This window comes from Vipera ursinii, assembly GCF_947247035.1.
Source record: "Vipera ursinii genome assembly, chromosome: 5".
In the NCBI taxonomy this organism is placed as follows: Eukaryota; Metazoa; Chordata; class Lepidosauria; order Squamata; family Viperidae; genus Vipera; species Vipera ursinii.
The window spans coordinates 2,539,714-2,554,519 of record NC_139518.1 but is presented as its reverse complement, the minus strand read 5'-3'; the positions used below and the strand labels follow the sequence as shown (position 1 = coordinate 2,554,519).

The 14,806-nt window shown below is 50.8% G+C and overlaps 1 protein-coding gene across 1 annotated transcript in view; it reads left to right on the top strand.

The window, feature by feature from the left end:
• LRCH3 (leucine rich repeats and calponin homology domain containing 3) overlaps nt 1–12,644 on the top strand; it is a 109,434-nt gene extending 96,790 nt beyond the window's left edge. Inside the window, exons 18-19 of the mRNA XM_083364855.1 lie at nt 1,152–1,304; nt 12,013–12,644. Coding sequence (XP_083220981.1) covers nt 1,152–1,304; nt 12,013–12,150 — 291 coding nt within the window. The 3' untranslated portion in view covers nt 12,151–12,644. The remainder of the gene's footprint in view (nt 1–1,151; nt 1,305–12,012) is intronic.
• Nucleotides 12,645–14,806: the final 2,162 nt, after the last annotated feature.

Below are 14,806 nucleotides of genomic sequence, written 5' to 3'. Positions count from 1 at the left end.
GGAGTTGAAGTCCACCAGTCATAAAAGCGCCAAGCTTGCCTACCCCCTGACCTACACCCATACATATAAGCAACATATAAATATTAATCTCTGTCCATTTTGAATACATAACGGAAGGAGGAAGCTTTAAGAGTTCCCAAGGTTGATGCTGTCTGGCACAAAACTGGGACTGAAACTGGATGTTCTGCTTCGGATACCACAGAGCCCCCTCCTCCCAAGAAGGTAGCAAGGAAAACAGGTTGTGAAGAGGGTGTGTAGCATGCCAGACAATCTTGCAGACCCTGCTCAAGCGACGCTTCCGTGCCATGTCCTGGATAGACAGGAGTGAACTGCCAATAATCTTTTCTGCTGTCCTCACCACTCTCTGCACCGCCTTCCTGTCCGAAGCAGGGATGCTTGCAAACCAGACTGCGATGCCGTATGACAGGATGCTCTCGATCGTCCCCCTGTAGAAAGTGGTCAGGACGGGGGAAGGAAAACGTGCTTTTCTCATGCGACGCAGAAAATGCAGGCACTGCTAGGCTCGCTTCACATGTGTCTCGCTCTTGAGCGACCAAGCCAGCCTACCCGTTAGCTGCACACCCGGGAATTTGATGCAACTGACCGATGGATTTTGGGGGTTCACCCCCTTTTGCCATCTTCTGACATGCAAAGACAACGGGGGAAGCCAGGTTCGCTTTAACAACCAGGTTACTTCAGTCATCCAAAGCTGCTTTTTTTTTTCCCCCTCCTCAAAAGGCAACCGGACTTTGATTCTCCTTGGCGACGTTTGGCTTTGCAGCCAAGAAGCTTCTTCAGAACTGTTGGCACGACCCTATTCCCAATTTGGCCAAGACCGTATTCCCAATTTGGCCCCGGTTGCAAAACGGGGCCAAACTCGCTTAGCAACCGTCTGGCTTAACCAGGGAAATTTTGAGCTCCGGTTTGCTCGCGGGTCGAGGGGCTGCTGGTTACGCCTACGCACGAGTAGGGGTGGTTGGCCAAAAGTGGGAACGTTGCAACCTGGCGAATAACTTCCCTTGGGCAGCTTTGGCCGAGTCCGGCGTGCCTACCGGTGATGAAGCTTCTACTAATTTTTTTTTCTGTCTGTTTTCCCTTCCTGCTGCCCCTCTGGATAGGACACCTTGTGTTCCCCTTCTGACATTCTCCAGCTAAACCTCAGCATTCAAAGGACCGTCGAGTCCCTCCTTTCTCTGGGCACAGATTCCGAAGAGCCGAGTCTGGTGCTACTCTCCACTCAGCTTTGCGCTTTCGCTGCCTTTTACTGTACCCTGATGCTCATGGTCTGCGTGTTCTACCGCTGGGTCTTTTTCCTCTGAGGTGGGGAGGGAGGGGGGAACACTCAACCTTTGCCGGTCACCTGTGCCGCCGGCTCCTCCTGCAACTGGCCGGTGAACGCTCGGGGGGGGGTGGGTGGGGGTGTGAGGCTGCAAGGAGGCGCACGGGTTCAAATCCACCAGCAAGCCTGCTCTGTGCGAACTGGCTGCGAGTTAGCAGGCGTCAGCAACCGTGCTATCTCAAGGGCCAAATCCTGTCCCTTCTCTGCCTCTCCAGGGGCGGCTGGCAGGTCTGCAAACCAAGGCACACGGCAGCCACTGGGCAGCCACCCTTGTCCAAGAGACCCCGGCCTCTCCAGGAGCTTGGCTGAGGCTCAGGACTGACCCATCTATCCCCAGTTGGCCTGTTTCTTTTTTTCTTTTTTTTTAGCCCATGGGCCGGATTTGGCCAGCAGGCTGCCGGTTGCTGACCCCCCAATCATTGGAAAAAAAAAAGAATCTTGCTGTGTTACACTGTGGAATGCTTTATGGGAAATGAGGGAGGGTGGGGGAAGAAAACCGGTCCACGTGGGTTTATTTTAACTTAACACGACTAGATATTTTTGTAAAATTAGGAAGTTTGCCCTCTTTGAGGTCCTGGAGCACAGGGTAGAGATAAGAAGGGAAATTTAGCCGTCGGCAAAGGCCAGCCGGTTTTGCGAAAGATGGTCAGCCATCTTCCTCGGGGACCATACCAGATTATCTATCTATCTATCTATCTATCTATCTATCTATCTATCTATCTATCTATCTATCTATCTATCTATCTATCTATTTATCTATCTATCTATCTATCTATCTATCTATCTATCTATCTATCTATCTATCTATCTATCATTTATTTATTTCTCAAGATTTGAGCAAGCTACAGGCTTTTCTGGGGTATAATACCTGCCTTTGATAGATAGATTAGATAGATAGATAGATAGATAGATAGATAGATAGATAGATAGATAGATAGATAGGAAAGAAAAAGAAAAGAAAGAAAGAAAGAGAAAGAAAGAAAAGAAAGAAAGAGAGAGAGAGAGAAAGAAAGAAAGAAAGAAAGAAAGAAAGAAAGAAAGAAAGAAAGAAAGAAAGAAAGAAAGAAAGAAACTCTTTTCCGGGGACCTCTGCATCAGAGTTCTCCTTTGCTGCTCCAGGTGAGTGGCCTCTAAAAGCGATTCAGTCGTCGTTTCATGTCTGAAGGCGACAACGTTTGCTGCGAAATAGCAGCAGATTTATTTTATTTTTTTTGACAAGGGCCCTCCACGGGCGCATTTCAGCTTAGCCCAACGTTAGAAGAAGGAAGCTCCTCAATGCTGGCCTCTTTAAAAAAAAATTTTTACAGAGGCCTCTGTCCCCTGATCCTTGGGTGTCTCTTTCCTTTTTTCCCCCCCCCACCTGGCCAATTACTCAGGTAGGAAACGTTATTTCTCCAAAGAGAACAACTTCCGTAAGCTCTGGGCCAGCTCTTGACCGCTCACCCCCCCCACCCACCCCCCATGGGGAGAAGCCCTGGTCTCCGAGCTGAAATCCTGGCTACCTCTGCACAGCTGTGCCAGCATCTTGGGTCAATCCCAAGTCAGCCATTTTAATTTACCTAATAGGTATCTCGGCTCTGGAAGAAACGCAGGGGGGGTCCTCGACTTAACGACCATTCGTTCAGCAAACCGGCTCCTCCGCCAGCCCCGAGGCACCCCCGTGCTCTGCGTCACGACCGCAACAGGGGGAGCCGGGATGGCGTGGCTGCCTTGCTTAATGACAGCAACAACTTAAGATCCTGGGCTCCGTTGGTGTCATAAGTCAAGGACTGGCCACGCAGGAGGCTACAGAGCAGCCCCTGATCTTATTTCAAAGCTGGGGGATTTTCCTGTAAGAACTATGTGTGGCTTCCCCCAAAATATTCCAGCTGTATCCTAGCCGAGGTAAGCATTTGTGCTATCCGTCGTCGGTTTACAATCGTCTTTCTCAAACTTGGCAGTCGCTGGTTGGGGGATCCTGGGAGTTGAAGTCCACACCTCTTGGAGATTGCCCAGTTTGAAAAACGTCCGTCTGTTGCTGTGGCTTTTACCTTTCTTCAGCTCTCCCCGTTCAGATCTGACCCGATACAGCTAGTCCTCAGCTTACAACGGTCCCTTGAAGTGACCGTGCGAAGTTACAGCCCCAATGGGGGGAAAAAGGGACTTGTAAGGCCGTTTTTCGCACTTAACGACTGTTGCCGCGTAACCCAGGGTCACGTGGATCAGAATTCAGACTGACTCGGCGACTGACTCGCATTTATGACGGTCGCCGTGTGCCCCGGGGGGGTCAGGCCAAGCTCCCTTTCGCTGCCACCCGACAAGCTAAAAAGTCCCTAGGATCGCGTAACCACCGTGTTACTGACTTAAACGGGAGTGCTTCGTTGAACCACTGTGAGCCAAGGTCGTAAAAGGGGGCAAGCGCTCGCTCCTCAGCTGTCTTGCTTAGCAGCGGAAAGGTTGAGCTCAACGGTGGTCGTAAGTCGAGGACTACCTGAATCTCCCCTTCCCCACGCACTTTTCCTTGCTTCAGTCTGACCTGAAGCCCTGCCCAGCCTTACTCAACCACCTTGCAGGCTTGTCCAGAACTAGAAAACCTGCTTGGCTTGAAGGCATCCCTTACCGAAGCCGGTGTCCCCCAAAGAGAAGGGGCGATGTCCGTGGGGGGTGGGGTGGGGTCCCCTGGGAGAAAAAAGGTGGTTTGATGAGGGCTAAGCCCTCACCCCGGGTCTTAACACCAGCCTCTGCTTGGAGAAGCTCTCCATTCTTGCCGGAAACGGTCTCGACTCGACCCACTGATGACGCCTCTGATGCTCAGGTTTTAACACCAAAGCCGAACCGTCTCCGCCTAATAAAAGGAGAAGATTTGTAGCTCCGGGTTGAAACGAGGGGTCCTCGGTGGTCCCCGAGCTTGGCGGTTTCCTTGCAGACGTTTCCTGAGCCGAACTAGGCAACAACATCAGGGCTTTGTAGGTAACAGTTGAGTGCAAAGCCCGCCCCGCCCCTTCCCTCTTCTAGCACTGATGATGTTACCTAGTTGGGTCATGAAACGTCTGCAGGAAAACAACCTGGCTCCGAGGGCACCGAGGACCCTCATCCTCAGCCACGTTATGCTCTCTGGTGCTTTTGACTTTCTCAGGGAATCCTGTTGCTCTGCCTGGGCAGGAATCTGGAGGCTCCAGCAAATTAATTTTGTCTTTTGCTTCTTCCTGTCTGGATTGCCCTCGCCTGGTGGGCTTCGATCGCGAGAGACCACACACACACACACCTCACCCAGGGCTGGCTCTCCCTGTTCATCCAGACTGGCAGGCAGAAGCTCAACAGAGCAAGAGCAAGCGAGTCTGCTCTCTTCCTCCTCTGGCAGAGATGCGCACTTTGGGGCCTTGCAGCAAACTGACCACCAGCTCCTACTTGAACACGATTGTACCGATAAGAGGAGAATTATTTGTAGCTCAGGGTTGAACTGTGGGGGTCCTTGATGCTCTCGGAGCTGGGTGGTGCCCTTGCAGATGTTTCATGACCCAACTAGGTAACATCACCCGTCTTGGAGGAGGAGGAAGACTATGGGGCCCTTGGTGCTCTCTTGAGTTTGGTTTTTTTCCTTGCAGACGTTTCATGACCTAACTAGGTTATGTCATCAGTTGTAGAAGGGAGGAGGAGGAGGAGGACTGTGGGGTCCTTGGTGCTCTCTGAGCTGGGTGGTTTTCTTGCAGACGTTTCGTGACCCAACTAGGTTACATCACCCATCTTGGAGGAGAAGGAAGACTATGGGGCCCTTGGTGCTCTCTTGAGTTTGGTTTTTTTTCCTTGCAGACATTACATGACCTAACTAGGTTACGTCATCAGTTGTAGAAGGGAGGAGGAGGAGGAGGACTGTGGGGTCCTTGGTGCTCTCTGAGCTGGGTGGTTTCCTTGCAGACGTTTCAGGACCCGACAGGGTCACGTCATCCGTGACCGAAGGAAGTGGTCTTTGTCTGGGTTTATCTCTTAAGCAGCTTGCTTGCGGACAGCAAACCCCACTTCCTTCCAGCCCTGATGCTCTTCCCTAGTTGGGTAGTGGAACGTCTGCATGAGAACAAGCCGGTCTCGGAGAGCACCAAGGACCTCAGACAGGCTTGTTGAAGGTTGACAAACCGCTGCAAGGGAACGCAAACCTATGTTGCGTGAACCTCCCTCGCACACTTCCTGAATTGCATTGCCAGTAGACCGTTAACTATTTGGAACCTTTGACAGCTGCCGATTCTTCAAACGGGAAACTTCAGGGTATTCCTGGCCAGCCTGGTTGTGCAGCTAGTAGATTTTTCTGCAAATCCCACGAATCGTATTTCTTTTTTTGTTTTTTCCCCTGCCCCTCCCCCCAGTTGGATCCTTTGCTCCGTAACAACTTTATTTATTTATTTATTCTTCCTAGAGCTTGTAAGCTTAAGCAGGCAAACTTTGATTATCTGGAGCTGGCTGAACCAGGCCTGTTGCTATGCTTGGTGTGGTGTTTTTTTTCGTTTTTTGTCCCATATTTTATTTTTATTTTTATTTTTATTACATTTATATCCCGCCTTTCTCCGAAGACTCAGGGTGGCTTACAAGCTTAGCAGTAGCCTTCATTCTATGTATATGCCTGCTTATTAGGGCTTTCGCCCTCCCCCCCAAGCGGCATTATTACAAAGTCAGCTTAATTGCCCCCAACAATCTGGGTCCTTATTTGACCTACCTGGGAAGGATGGAAGGCTGAGTCAACCTTGAGCCTGGTGGGACTCGAACCTGCACTAATTGCAGGCAGCTGGTGTTACTTAAGGAGGCATTAGCCCACTGCTCCACCAAGGCTCCATAGGTCAGAGGTCCCCAACCTTTTGGGCACCAGGGACCGGTTCCGTGGAGAAAGGTTTTTTTTCACAGACCAGAGAACGCGTGGTTTTGCGCGCTGCCTGCATCCCACGGATGGGGCTTTGCTTGTTTGCGTGGACCGGTTGCTGGCGTGCCACGGCCCGCTACCGGTCCACGGCCCGGGAAGTTGGAGACCCCTAGTATAGGTCATACAGCTCCATCAGTTTTCAATGGGGATGTAAGATTTTTATTTCTCTCTCTTTTTTTTTTTCCTGAAGTCGCATAGCTCAGCGAGAGGTTGACTTCCCTTCCTCAGCTTGGTGCCTCTCCTGTCGTTTGGGAAATCAGAGGAGAGAAATCCGTGGGAGAAAACTACCTCAGGGGGGGGGGTCAAGCCTGAGTGCTTAGAGTCACACACCCCCAGGATAGGGGTTTATGCAGCCCCAAAGAAAAAAAATACTGATCCCACGAGGGGAATGGGCAGGGTTGGAGACAGAGCCAATCTGCATTGCCAAGAAAAATTAGGGCGCTGAGTTAGCGAGTGGGTTTGTGAGTTACTTACAGGCGGTCCTCGGCTTACAACAGGTCGTTTAGTGGCTGTTCAAAGTTACAACGGCACTGGGGGAAAAAAGGGGATTTGTGACCGTTTTTCACACTTAAGACTCTTGCCCCATCCCCGCGTTGCCACGTGATCAAGATTTGGAGGCGTGGCAACTGGTTTAATTTATGACGGTGGCCGGGTCCTGGGGTCACGCGGTCATCACCTTTGGCGACTTCCCGACAAGTAAAGCCGATGGGCAGAAGTCCGATTCCCTTAGCAGTCGTGCTCCCAACTTAGCAACTTGCCGGGATTCACTTAAGAACCGTGGCGAGAGAAGTCGTAACATGGGGCAAAATTCACTGAAGAGACGTCTCGCTTCGCAGCTCAAATTTTGGATTCGCTCGTGTTTGCAAGTCGAGGAGTACCTGTGGTTAGTTAGTTTGAACCCAGGGGGTCTTCAAACCTGGCCCTTTTATGACTCCTGGACTTGCAACTCCCAGAATTCCTCAGCCAGCGCGGCACGCTGGCTGAGGAATTCTGGGAGTTGCAAGTCCACGAGTCATAAAAGGGCCAGGTTTGAAGACCCCTGGTTTAAACGCCGCCCATCTTGTTGTCAGGCAGCTCTAGGCATTTTACAACAAGATAAAAAAACGACAATATCTGTCGGGCCCAATCGACCTGACCCAGATGGGTAGAGTTCAAACTAGCTACTTTTATTGTTCTCTGCCTGTAATACAGGAATCTTCCAAGATGAGCAGCTTTCTTCCAGAAAAGACTCACGATAAGGCTCAAAGGCATTCAGGCGGGGGGGGGACCCCTCCACCGTAGCTAGCTGAGGAATTCTGGGAGTTGAAGTCCAGAACTTGCCACATTTGGATAATCTGCACTAAGCTAAGAACCAACCCCCCTTGTATGGCTTAGCACGGGGGTCTCTCAACCTGGTTAATGGTGGGAAGGAGTTGAAGGAGGCCCAGATACCCTCCTCTGTTTGTATAGGATCAGCAAAGATTCGAAATCAAGAAAAGACTCAGCTCAGCCCTGTAGCTCAGGGCTTTTCAACCAGTGGTACGGGTACCACCTGGGGTACCTTGGCACCTGGCAGGTGGTACGCCACCATCCTAGAGAAGTGGTAGCGGGGGAGGGGAACGAGCTGAACCAGTGGCAGCACCGCACAAGCCTGAGCGAGAGACGGCTGGAACTGCAGGGCTGTCAGGGCTCAGCGGAAGCGCCAGGATCAGCGCCAGGATCCAGCTGGAGCTCAGCACTAATCCTGGCACTTCTGAGCCCAGAAGAAGCGCCGATCAGCTGGAATGTTGCAGCATCTCCAGGGTCTTGTGATTCACATCCAGATGCTTGGCAACTGATTCATATTTAGGACGGTCACAGTGTCCCAGGGTCATGTGAAGTGACCAAAACCTGCTGCCACCACCCAGCAGACCGGGGGGTGATAAAAACCAAACACCCCCCCCACCCCAGCTGCCGATCCGCAACAGAAATGCTCACAACCATGAAAACCTCGGACAGGAGGAAGAGCGCCGCCGGGCGGGCAGGCTGGTGTCTTGCTCGGCTGTGGCTTGGGGGGCCCTTTTTCCAGTGCCGTTGTAACTTTGAACAGTCACCAAGGGAACTGTTGTAAGTCGAGGACTACCTGTACTTCATCCCTTTTTTTTCGGTCAAGTTTTTGACACCTTGCTAGGTGACTGGTGGTCCTCGGAGGTTGCCGTATCCTAAAAGTGGTACAATGGGTGAAAAAGTTGAAAAGCCCTGCTGTAGATCTTCAGTTTTCCAGAAGTGCTACTAAGCTAAGGAGTTCTCAACCTTTTCTTCACCACGGACCCCCTTTAAATACCTTTTGTGGCCACCGGCCATGGCCACGGACACCCCCCCCAAACTTAAGATTTAAATCGTAACATTTTTTTCCCAACCCTCCCTATAACGACATCCTGCTTCCCCCACACACACACACCGGGGTCCGGGGACCACAGGTTGAGAACCACTGAGCTAGGCAAAGCACTGTTCATCTTGGCGTTGCCGGACTTTTCTAGACAGAGACGTTTGCAAAGATGGGTTGTAAGAAACGAGTGCCTGTGTTCCAAGTGCGTAGCGTAAGGAGTTTTCGTTCATTCGCCTCTGCCCGGTGAAAAATGTCATTTTTGCACACGCCCTCCCGTCTCCGCGTTGTGAAAATCCTTCTGTCTGAGCTTGTTGTCTTTGTACTTCCTATAAAATCCATAGCTAACAAGCGCTTGGCTTTCCCCCCCCCCTCCGGTGCTTGACAACACGCATCCCGCTTTGCACGTTCTCTCGGTACACACCTGTTGGCGCGGGCTCTGTCGCTTTGGGCTTCGTGGGTTCAATAAAGTCGCCTCCAAATCCGGCTGGGTGGTTGCGGTTCACTTAGTCCAGAGGAGGACAACGACAAGGCCCCCCTCCCCGGGTCGGGAAGCAAACTCAGCGGGAGACTCAGCCTGGCTTGCCCACGGAGGAATCCTTGCTTGTACACCCCTTCCCACGTGCAAGCAAGGCCAGCGGCTTCTGCTCAAGGGGGAGAAACTTCCTCTGATTTAAAAGAGAGGGGGAAAAAATCAAAACATTTGAATTGGGAGGCAAATTCCGATTTGCTGAAGATGGTGCGTGGATTTCCTTGAGACACCTGGCCTCCGTTGTGTGATCAAACGTGGCGAGGAGGTGGGTTTCCAGGAGGGAGGGGTATATCCCAGAGGGGAAAAAAAGAGACAACTCAGCCCGGATATTACAGAATTACAGATGGTCCTCCACTTACAACCCCTTGCTTCGTGATTGTTAGAAGTTGCGACGTCGCTGAAAACGGGAGTTACGAGCCAGTTCCAAAGTTCTGGCGGTCGGGCTGTTAGTCACACGGCTGCATTTATGGCTGTTTGCAGCGCCCTGTGGTCACGTAACTGCATTTTACGACGGTTTTGCCAACAGTCAGAAGTTAACTTTGGGCAAAATCCTATTGTACCAAACAGTGGGCTTGCTTCACAGCTGTTTTTACAACTGCCCCCTTCTCTTAATCCCAGCCACAGAAAGGGTGTGTGTGTGTGAAACCAGGTCAATCGTACGATGGACCCAACATACAACTGTAATGGACAGGCTCCGTTATGGCCGTATGTTGAGGACCACCTGTATGTGTGAGAGAATGAAGGTGAAGACAGCTTCTCCCAAGTAGTTCCCAGAGTATAGTGTAGACCAGGGCTCTTCAAATGTGGCCCTTTTATGACTTGTGGACTTCAATTCCCAGAATTCCTCAGCCAGGCACGCGTGCCTGGCTGAGGAATTCTGGGAGTTGAAGTCCACAAGTCATAAAAGGGCCAAGTTTGAAGAGCCCTGGTGTAGATGCAGATAGCAGAGTTCTCAGTCTGGCTAGGTGGACTCACCTTGACTTACGACCACAGCTGAGCCCAACATTTTCATTGCCAAGCCAGTTGTTGAGTGACTTCTTGTCCCATTCGACGACCTTTCTTGCCGCAGCCGTTAAGGTGAACAACCCCTGCAGTTGTTAAGTTAGCGATAACGGTTGTTAAGTGAAACCGGTTTTCCCCCATTGAGTTAGCTTGTCAGAAGTTCGCAAAAGGGGATCGCCTGACCCTGGGGCACTGCGACCGTCATAAAGACGAGTCAGTTGCCCGGCGTCCGAATTTCGATCAGGTGCCCCTGGGGATGCTGCAGCGGTCGTTAAGGGTGAAAAGCGGTCACGAGTCCCTTTTTTCAGCGCTGATGTAACTCTGAACGGTCACTAAACCAATGGTCGTCAGTCGAGGACTGCCTGTACATCCCATCACGTGTTGGAAGCTCAAGACAAATGCATCCTGTTTGTTCCTTCCACTTTCCTCAACACCATCCGGCGCGGTAGGGTGGGCTAAAGTCTGCCAGGAAGCTTCTGTGGCTGAGGGAGGGGCAGCACCTGGCGGTCCCAGGACCCCTGGGGGTCGGAGCGGGTGGGCTGCTCTTCCCCAGCCTCCTCTGCAAGTATGGAGAAGGAAGCCCCTTCCCCTTTTGTATCCCCGGAGGACAAAGCAGGGGTCTTGCGTTCAAGTCTATGGAGATTCTCAAGTCATCCAGATCACGGTGCTTTTCCCAAATGGCAACTGGACTTTCTTATTTTATTTTTTTTTATCTTTGAAAACATTTCGCTTCTCATCCAAGAAGCTTCTCCAGGGTAGAGTTTTCCCAAGAGAAAGCCGAAGGGGTCGTTGAGCGCCCCAGACGTAGAAAGAGAGAGAAAGACCGGACAGAAAAAGATTCCAGGATTTGAACTACCGCATCAGCCATGGACAATCCTGAATAGGATTCACATCTGTCAGGACTCTCTTTGTAATAAACGGGGCATAATATCGTTCCCTTAGTTCAGGGGTAGGCAACCTTGGCTCTTTTATGACTCATGGACTTCAACTCCCAGAATTCCTGAGACAGCATGTGGGGAACTATGGCCCCTTCATGACTGGTGGACTTCAACTCCCAGAATTCCTCAGCCAGCCACGCTGAGGGGAAAGGGAGAGGTTTCCAAGCTGAGCCAGGCTGGCTGAGGAATTCTGGGAGTTGAAGTCCACCAGTCATAAAAGAGCCAAGGTTGCCTACCCCTGCCTTAGTTGATGGTGGGATCCCACCTCAAACTAGATCCCTTTGTGACCGGCTGTAAGCTGAGGGCATCTACTGGTCCAGGATCTGATTGTTTTGGTTTTTCCCCACATAGATGCTGCATTTCAGTGATTAGATGGCCCTGGACAGTCATGTTTGAACATAGATGTTTTCCCACATTTATTGGGTTTATTGGATTCTACTGATCTAGATGAAATCTAGAAGCAACCTGGAACTAAGGAGAAACTTCCTGACAGTTAGAACAACTAACCAGTGGAACAACCTGCCTCCAGAAGCGGTGAATGCTCCAACACTGGGGTGTTTTTAAGAAGAGACTGGACAGGCATTTGTCTAAAATGGTATAGGGTTTCCTGCCTGAGCAAGGGGTTGGGCTAGATGACCTCTAAGCTCCCCTCCGACTCTATTCTATTCTAAACGTTGCTATGTATGTCGCCAGTCCGTGCACGATAATGCCATTCGCTAGATAAATAAAACGACCGAGAAAATCCAGTCGCTTTTTGGAAAAGCAACATTTTCGGATGTCTTGCGTTCAACCTTAAGAGGCGATTCTCCCTTAAGCCGGCATTCCATCCTTCGTTCACGCTCACCCTGTCCGAATTTAATTTCGCTTCCCTTTTTCCTACTCATTTTTCATCGTCATCCTTTTTTTTTTCCTCCCTCCCTCCCCCCTTTTTTTGTGCGTGTGCGTCTTTTTCCCCCCCCTCCCCTCTTGTAGGAGCAATTGTGTTTGCCTCTGCACATTTTAGAAGAGAAGGGGTTGACGCAGGTGGCAGAGACTGTGCAGGCCCTCCTGGAATGGGCCCCCCCAAAACAACAGCACCACCCCCAACCACAGCAGCTGGGCGCTGCCTAAGGAGGCCTGAGAACTGCTTCCCGGGCTGACGGAAGGAGGCGAGTGCGGGTGCCGCCTCTCCCAGGACAGACAGATCTCGTGTTCGAAGAGCGACCGCCGAAGCCCGGCTTCCTGGTGGGAATCCTTTGCCTTTGGTTTCTCCACTTTTTTTTCTTCTTCTTTTTTTGTGGGGGAGGTCACCGAGGTTTCCATTGGACTTTTGTGCTTTGTAAAGTGGGTTTTTCCGGAGGGAAGGGGATGAAGAATTCCAGGAGCCATCCTATTTAAATCTCCTCCTCCTCCTCCTCGGGAAATCTGAGCAGGGGGAAAAAAGAAGAAGGACTTTTTAATCCCACCGCCATAGAAATGTGAGGTTCTTGGCAGGTTTCACACGGAGGAATTTGTTTAATTATTATTTTTATTTTTATTTTCTCACTTCTGCTCTGAACGATCCCGCAGACAAAGCCAGCTCCGGAAAGACTCAGCGGTGACGCTCGTAAAGCCAGTCCCGAATCCCCCTGGTCTTTCGCTTATTTCTTTCCTTTCGGCGTCGTCATCGCTTCCCACTGAGTTGTCCCTTAACAAAAGTTCTGAAAAGGCACGTTCCTTCGGCACGCTGGGTCCCAAGACGTGCGAGAAATCCTGCACAATTCTACCCTAAGTCAGCAAGTTGGATGCCTGAATCTGAGAGAGCCTGATGCGACTTTAATAATCAGCCCTCAAATGCTTTTTGGTTTGTCCTTTGGCAGCACAAAGGAGTTGAAGCTTGGGCAATAAAGGCATAAAGGATGCCTGTTAAGTGAAGAAGAACGGGGCACAGCTAGATGCCCTTCTGGGTGCTTGAAAGAGCAGCTCACCGCCCCCTGCCCCCCCCCCCCCCCGTGCAGCTGACCCAATCCAGCTTTTTGCTTTCCTCCTCCTGTTAAATCTTCCTGGTTTTCTTAATTAGTTTTTATTAAATGTGCCGGTGAGATTGCAAACTACTTTAGCGCTTACTTGGAGGAGGCAATTGGGAAGGACTCTTAAAAAGGAACCAGGCCCGGTTTGGATCCCATTGGAAAAGTAGCTGCAAGACCTTGAATCTGCCCAGAGCGTAACTCTGCCCACGTGGAAAAGACAAACCTGAATAAAATTTGCAGGTTACACACACACACACACACACATTCCCCGGGAGACGGTGTGTCAGGCAGAACAAGTGAATGCCGAGCTTCAAGATCCTATTCAAATAGATCCTCTCGTTTCCTTCCGTGCAGTTTCCACGCTTAGGGACAATCCTAGCCAAACCCACTCCTTGTGTTGCGAGTGGGAAAGTGCGCGCTCTGGTATGTTGAGTAGGAATGCGGCAGCGTTGTTGTGCTCTAGAGCAAGGCTCCCCAACCTTGGCTACTTTTAAGACTTGTGGACTTCAACTCCCAGAATTCCCCGGCCACCCAATATCTGGGGGTTGAAGTCCACAAGTCTTTATAAAGCGTCCAAGGTTGGGGACCCCCCGCCGTAGAGGAAGGAAGCCAGATGTTTGGGGTGCCAGGGAAAGGGTGTGCAATCGAAGGAGTTTGTAGCCATTCAATTCCTGAGCAAGTAGCAGGAGAGGCATCGGCCGGGAAGAAATGTCGGTGGGGCCGATTCAGCTGCCGTGGGAATGAAGTCCCCGTTCTCGGTCGTTGCAGGGCCGGAGAATTATTATTATTGTTATTATTATTATTATTGAAATGCTTTGCACATGAATCGAATGCGTCTCTCGGACTCATAAGTGAAGGCAAAGTTAATGGAGGTCACTCAGGACAAATGTGCAGGGTTGGAGGAGGTAAGAAAAAGGGTTAGTTGGAAGGGATTTGGGAATGGATGCGCAGGACCATAACTGCATTCGTTTTTTTCCTATTTAGCTGCAGGGCCCTCGCCTGCCCCCAAACCCCCCCCCCCAGTTATTTCCGATCAATCTTGTTTGTTTTCAAGCTCCTGGTTCGCTTCTCCAAGCTACGAATAGAGGCAACGTTTCCAGGACTTTCCTGTTTCTTTCCTTCTTGCCCTTTACTTCTACACACACACACACACACACACACACCCTCGGATCACTCTTTATTTTGATTTTTGTCTCTTTCTCGGGATGGCCAGCTTCCTGCATCTGTGGGATGCACTTACATTTTTAAGTTAAAAAAAAAAACAGTGGCCTCCCACACACCCCTCTTTGAACACACCGACACCCTGTTCGGCAAAAACAGACAAAAAAAGAGAGCATCCGATAGCCATCAGGTCCCAGGAATTCCTGCCTTGTTTTGTTCAGGCTGCTGCTGGCTTGCAAAAGGCTTTGGATGGGTTGGGGGTCTTTACAGAAGCGGCTTTGTAGAAAAAGAGATTGCTTGAAAGAAAACCACCCAGGGCCGCAGTGAGCCTGGAGGGTCCCATTTTCTGCTTTAAAGCTGGACGGTTCTGCAGTTTGGGGACCCTCGGCTTTGCAAGTGAAAAAATACGTTGTGTGTGTGTGTTGTTTTTTTTTTTGAAGGGCCACAATGCGGTGTTTCCGAAGTCTCGTTTTGTGGGTTTTGAGTTTTCGGACTTCCAAGGGGCACCCTCTTTTTCCGTCTGCTTGCAAGTTCTCCGCGGTTTGTTTTTTTAATAATCTGCTGTTTGGGCTACTCGCCCCCCCCCCCAACTAGCCTGAGAAAACCGGTAGATGCAG